The sequence below is a fragment of the Tupaia chinensis genome, unplaced genomic scaffold (assembly GCF_000334495.1).
Source record: "Tupaia chinensis unplaced genomic scaffold, TupChi_1.0 Scaffold000165_2, whole genome shotgun sequence".
Taxonomy (NCBI): domain Eukaryota; kingdom Metazoa; phylum Chordata; class Mammalia; order Scandentia; family Tupaiidae; genus Tupaia; species Tupaia belangeri.
In genome coordinates this window covers 2,792,502-2,799,167 of record NW_006159640.1, presented here as the reverse complement: position 1 = coordinate 2,799,167, position 6,666 = coordinate 2,792,502, and the positions used below count along the sequence as shown (strand labels likewise).

The following is a 6,666-nucleotide window of genomic DNA, read 5'->3' as shown; positions in this document are numbered from 1 at the left end:
TGGGGGCGGTGGGGCTGGGTCCTGTCCCTCCAGACATACCGGTTGCTCTACTCTGCCCAGGGCTTTCGCCATCCTTGTACATTCTATAAAACCATTTTGGGAGCACCTACTATGGGCCAGGGTTAGGTCACTCCGCTATGCAGTCGGGGCAGAACATCCGCCCTGTGTCATTTTCCTTTCTACCCGCATATCACCTGCTGTGTGCCAGGCAGGGTTCTAGGATCTGTGGCTGGAGCAGGAGTCTGTACTGTAGGGGAGGTGGGCGGGTAATAAACACACATGCGGTTACAGGTCCCTTAGCCGCAGGGACACTTCCTGAGAATGCCCATTCGGTGAACCGGCCCTGTGGGGACATCACAGAGTGCCCTTGCTCAGACCTGGATGGCACAGTCTGCCAGGTCTGAGGCTGTAATCTCCCGGGACCACGGAGCTGGGGAGGGAGCGGTAGGAGGAACCCTGGAACCTTCACAGCCACTGCAGCCCTGCTGCCACCCTCCCTGGGCCAGCTCAAGTCCCTTGCCCTGAGGAAAACCCTAGAACTGCCCGAGCCAGGGCTGGGCACCAGGATGGGCTCTCACAGGGCCTCCTTCCCCCTCCAGGTTCGACGTCTCTGCTATTTATCCCGACCAGAAGAAGTTCAGCACCTTCACTGAGGCCCCGTACTCCAGGCACTACTCTGTGGACGTGGTCAGTTCACACCTCTTCCCTGACTCCTCCCCTCCGAGGTGCCCACTCAGCGGGCCAAGCTGAGCTGTGTGAAGGGCGTGCCTCGGACATCTCTATGCCCATGGCCCCCTGCCTCTTCCCTGACTCCTCCCCTCCAAGCGGGCTGAGCTGAGCTGTGTGAAGGGCATGCCTCGGACATCTCTATGCCCATGGCCCCCTGCTAGAGCCTCTGACGCGTTTGGCCTATGCAGGCCCGTGAACTCCGCCTGTGTCTGGCTGCGGAGCCCCAGGTCCCATTCCCAGCTCCTGCCCCGGCGAGCTGCAGGCTAACGGAGTGTGTCATGAATGTATCTTGAATGCCAAGCCCTCCGGTGCCAGCCTCAGGGCTGGAGTGGAAGCTGCAGGGGGACTGCTCGGTCCCGATGCCTGGGCCAGGCTGGCGGCCTGGTAAGGATTTGCTCTGTGGTGGACTGGGTGTGTGTGGCTGGCACGGCTCTGACGATGCTCTGACTCAGTCCCACATAGGACCTGGGACCTACAGCTCCAAGGAGACCTGCTTCAGCAAGAAGAAGCTGAAGAAGGAGGCGGGCACAGGCTGGGCCAGGTCCCAGGAAGCCACCCTGCTGACCCAGTTCCCCCACTTCCAGTACCAGACCATCATGAAGGAGAAGCGGCTGCAGGTGAGGGCTCGGGGGCCACGCCCCTCCCACCTCTGAGCAGGACTCCCTGTCTCCGTGTAGCTGCCTCCAGGGGGACCTTCAGGGTCCTCCCAGGTCCCCCCAGGTCCAGAGTGTGTCCTATAAGGAATATTGACATTTCTGGGCTCCTGCTGTGTGGACATTCCCAAGTTTCAAGTTTTCTCCCTTCTGTCAGAGCAGGAGCAAAAGTTGGGGCCCGGATCCTACAACTTCAAAGACTTCCTAGAAGAGCTACAGGAAAAACCGTGCAGCAGCCGGGGGCTGCTCAGCTCCGGGGAGGCTCGCTTCCGAGGACTCATCGGGGTAGGCGTTCTCATCCAGGGGTAGGCTCCCTCCCACCCTCTGTGGTCTGCACGGCCTGGTCTGCCCACAGAGCCTGCAACTGGAGTCCAAACTTGTACGGTCTCCTTCCCAGGCTTGGTTAGGCCCTCCTCTGGGCCCACCGCTCCTCTGCTTCCCAGCGCCGCAGCTCTGAGCCCACTGGTTGTCATATATTCCTGCAGGGGTGGGTCTGGCTCATCTCTGGGTCCCCAGCAGACAGCCTGGGACACGTTAATTGCTCAGCAAATGCATCTCTCCATATACCTAGCCAGCCAGCCAGGAAATAAAGATTAAGCAGCTGCCAAGTGTCTTGTACTGTCTTGGATCCTTGGGGATCCAACAATGACAAAGACAAGGTCCCTGCTTTCATAAAGTGACATCTTCGTGGCAGAAACAACAGTACAAAGAAGGAACTATATATAATAATTGGGGCTAGGTGTGCGAACGAGACGGGGAATGGCTGGAGTGAAAGTGGTGCCATGTAGAGAGAGCAGTCCAAGAAGACCTCTGGGAGGAGGTGGCATTTGAGCAAAAACCAAAAGGTTGTGAGCAACAGAGTCTTGCAATATCTGCCATAGACCATTCTCGGCAGTGGAAACAGCAAAGACTAAGGCCCTGGGGGGCGGAACATGTTCATAGAACCAGAACTAGGCCAGCCTGCAGGAAGCCTGTGTGGCTGGAGGGAAGTGGGCGAGAAGTGACCAGAGCGGGCGAGGGTGGCCAGGAGGGCAGAGCAGTGAATGGCCGGGGCTTGAGGACCTTACAGCTCCTGAGGCCTTTGGGTTTTATTCCAAGTGCCAGGGAAGGACAGTGCTGGGCTTGGTTTACATTTGTAGAGGCACGCCCTGCTTCTGCGGGTCAGGAGGGCTAGGAGGTGCCCGCAGGCGTCCAGGTGGGGAGCGATAGTGTGTGTGGGGCGGGCGTGCTGCGGGGCAGGCAGTAGATCGCCCTGTGTGCTGTGGGGAGGATGTGGAGTGAGGCATGGGCACGAGGAGGAAGCCAGGAGTCCCTCCCCGAGAGGGAGACAGGCTGCAGCTTGCCTGGTGCCCCCCTCACCCCTTAACCATGATCTGCCACATCGCCCACTCTGCTGTCCTCCAGATCCTCAACCATGTTCTTTTATTTCTAGAGGGTGCATGCACTCTCCAGAGGAAGAGAGAAAGAGAGAGAGAAATAAGAAAGCCCCCCTCATGGGGGATGGTGACACTGCAGTCCCTTTTCCTCCATCTCTCCTCAGGATTTTGAGCATGATATACATGCACCTGGCGAGTTTTTCAACCTGCCTGGTCCAGAACTTGAACCATGCAGGTGGCCATGTGGGGCCCAGCTGCCTTAACCACCATGACACCAGCTGGCCCAGCCATGTTTTTTTTTTTTTTTCCTTTTTTTTAAAAGACGTTTTTGCCTTAGGATACATGTGCTTGTCAGGGGGTGAGAGAGGGAGAGAGAGACAGAGACAGTGAGAAGGAAAGTGAGAGATCACCCTCTGGGGAGATGGCCATGCTACAATCCCTTCTCCATTCTCCCGGGATCTTGGACACACATGCACATGCACCTTGTGTGAGTTTCAAGCTACCAGGTCCAGGATTCGAACCACAATCATCCATGTGGGATCCAGTGATGTAACCACTATGCTACCTGCTGGCCCCACCAGCTGTGCTTTTTCAAGTTGGCTTTTGCTCCCACTGTCCCTGTTGAGGGAATGCCTTTCCTCCCTCAGCAGCCGCTTCACTGGGGTACTCTTCATCTCGCAGCTCTCAGCTTCCAGAGGCCTTCCCGAGCCCTGCTAGGTGACGGCTCCCTGCCTAGGAGTCCCTGTGGCTGTGTGTGTCGTGTCTCCCTACCGGACAGCAGCCCAGGACGGTGTATGTCTGCCTGGCTCATTCCTGCAGCATTCTGAGGTCCGAGAGGTACCCGGCACAAGACACACAGCAAGTCTTTTTCGACTAAATAAGTGCACGCATGTCTACTAAGTACCAGGTGTCCCAGAACATTCTAATTCTTTGCAACCACTCCAGATGAAGCCGTAGAGGCTCAGAGAGGGTAAACAACCTGCCCAGACCACACAGCTGGAAAGAGGACCAGCTGGGACTCAAAGGTGGAATGGAATGTCCGACCTGAAGGGCTTTTTTTCCCACACCTCACCCCTCCGAAACCTTCTCGAAAGGCTGGAAATGAGTCCCTGTTAGTTCAGGGGTCTAGCAGATGCATTTTCAGGTGTGCAGAAGCTGTAACTACAACAGAGGGAGAGGGAGGCTTGGAGGCCTTACTGTCAAATCTACAGTAATAACAGCTGACTTAACACAGCTCTCGCCATGTCCTGTTGATCCTCACAGCGAACCTCTGAAGTAGGCACTGCCTTGATGTCCACTCTGCAGATGGGAAATTTGGAGTGCAGAGAGGTGAAGTGACCAGCCACCCAAGGTCACAGAACTACCGCATGGCAGAGGCAGGATTGGAACTCAAGATGTCCCACCTATAAGCACTGCACTTTGTCCTTAGGCTCCCCTGGCTTACGGATTTATTCCGTGAGTCTGTGGAGGACAGGGCTGAATGTCAGAGCTCAGCCCCAGCGATGGCAGTGAAATGGGGGACACGTCTGACACTGTCTCCTTTCTGTGTTCTCAGCCCCTAGCACCAGGGCATCGAGCTTTGCCTGTGGGATCTTCCCTCCTCCCCCTTATCCATCTTTGGGGATCCTTCTTATTCTTCGAGGTCCAGTTTTTGTTGTTTTTAATTTGTCAGAGGGTGCATGTGCTTGTCAGAGAGCTAGAGAGATAGAGGGGAAGGAGGGAGAAAGCACCTCCCCCATCCAGGGGAATGGTCATACCCACAACCCCTTCTCTTTTGGGGGTTTCAGGTATGCCTGCACACATGTTCAGCATATTTCTCAAGCCCCCAGATCTGGGACTTGAACCATGCAGTTCCCCATGTGGAATCAAATTCTGTAGACCACCAGACCACAGACTGACCCCAAGATCCAGCTTTTAAAAGTCTTACAAGTGAGCGAGCCTCAATTCTCACATTCCCCCCCCACCACTTCAAAATGATCATTCATGCCTGAATCCCAAAGGCTCTGACAACAGAACATTCTAGTAAAATCAATGGCTTTCCCATTGACCCAAGTGTAGTACTAACCTCTGAACCTGCAGGTCTTAGGAAGGGACAAAATGACACTGATGAAGTGCCCAGCACTGGGGTTGGTGCCATCCATGAACTGCCAGAGCAGGGGAGTTTCACCCTTGGTTTTGACCCTCCTGTCTGAGGTCTCCCGGGGCTTGCTGTGTTCACTGCCCACTCCTCCCAGTGCCTGGCAAACTGCAGAGGCTCAGAAAGAATGTGGGTTGTGGGCCCAGCAGGTGGCATAATGGTTACATCACTGGACTCCTACGTAGTTGACCATGATTCGAGTCCCAGACTCAGCGGTTTAAATTCACACCGGGTGCATGCGCATGCATGCCCAAAGTCCCAAGAGGAGAATGGAGAAGGGATTGTGGTGTGGCCATACCTCGGGGGATGATTTCTTGCTTTCTGTCTCTATTGCTCTCTGTCTCTCTGGCAAGCTCATGTGCCCTATAGCAAAAACCTCTCTAAGAAAGAAAGAAAAGAAAGAAAGGAAGGAAGAATGAACGAACATGGGTCATGAGGTTGTGAAGCCCCTCACAGTGCCCCTTTCTGAAGATGGGACCTTGGACACTCGGTTCGCCTTGCTGAGACTGTTTCCCCCTCTGTTAATTGTAGATGGTGCTGAGTTGGTGTCAGCAGATTGCTGCAGAGCCTAGATGTGAAAGCTTGTGAAATACCTACCACATGAGTTAGGGACCTCGCTTCCTGCTCTTGCGGGGTTTTGCAGAACACCTGGGAGCCCTTGGCTCTGGCAGGGGGCTGTACGTTGTCCTTTTCGTCTGGGAGTGAACACAGCAGAGGCCCGCAGTGGCCTGACCTCCCAGCAGAGGTCCTGCTCCTTCAGCGCAGCCTGACTTCTGCAGCGCCAGGTTACAGGACCAAGTGGGCAGGGCCGAGCCATCCGTGGAGCGGCAGCGACCCCACGTGGCTAAAAGGTGCAGCGCAGCAGTAACTATCCTGCCAGGTCTCTAGGCAAGGATTCTGCCCCTGCCTATCCTGCTGGGCAACTTTCTCCTTCACCCACAGAAACCACACATCTGACCCTGAAAACCCCAGGTTTCATTCCAGCCATCTCTCCTTCTGCGCCCTAAGACAGTCAGCCACACACCCTGACATAGGAATTGGGGGCTTTACCGACATTATTTGACTTCGCCATTACCCTGGAGGGTATTACTACTATCCCATTACCAGGAAGGCCCGAGGGCACTCGGCTAGGAGGCAGCAGAGTCTGGATCTGAACCCAGGCCCCCAAGTCCTTCCATCCCACGCCGCTGTTCCCAGTGCAGTGAGAAAGCCAGAAGAGGAGGTAGAGGGCTGAGGTGCGCCAGGTGGGAGGTGTGGAGGATGGACTGCCCAGGCTGGCAAAGCAGGCGACCATCCAGGTGGCAGCAGAAGGGGGGCTCCATTCCAGGGGAGGTGACATTTGAGCTGACTTTGCAGGATCAGCAGGATTTCCCAAGGCAGAGAGGGCAGGAAGGGCATCGGGGTGGTGGTCACGGCACATGCAAGCAAGGGCCAGGAGTGCGTGGGACAGACAGCATGTGCGGGTGGCAGCAGGGAGCCCGCATTGGCCCAAGTGTGGGAAGTGGGGGAAGCAGTGAGAGGTACTTGGACGGGCCGCAGAGCCCTGGCGGTGAAGGTGTGAACAGCGGAGGCGGCTCGCAGGGGCCGGTGTGTTAGGGGCAGGTAGCACACAGCACCCCGTTAGTCCGTCCCCTCTCGGGGCTGGACACCCCAGGCATCTCTTTCTGGGACTCACTCAGCATGTGGAGTAGGACTGATGGCCTTAATGTTCCCATCATGCACAGAACTACTACCCAGGCCCTGGGAATTACGGAGAAAAGGGCAACCCCTA

The 6,666-nt window shown here is 56.1% G+C and overlaps 1 protein-coding gene across 1 annotated transcript in view; it reads left to right on the top strand.

The window, feature by feature from the left end:
• Window positions 1–6,666, top strand: part of CIMAP2 (ciliary microtubule associated protein 2) — a 32,654-nt gene that overhangs the window by 9,624 nt on the left and 16,364 nt on the right. Inside the window, 4 exon segments of the mRNA XM_006146108.2 lie at window positions 600–687; window positions 1,182–1,346; window positions 1,545–1,667; window positions 6,620–6,666. The exon segment at window positions 6,620–6,666 is cut by the window's right edge and continues 22 nt beyond it. Coding sequence (XP_006146170.2) covers window positions 600–687; window positions 1,182–1,346; window positions 1,545–1,667; window positions 6,620–6,666 — 423 coding nt within the window.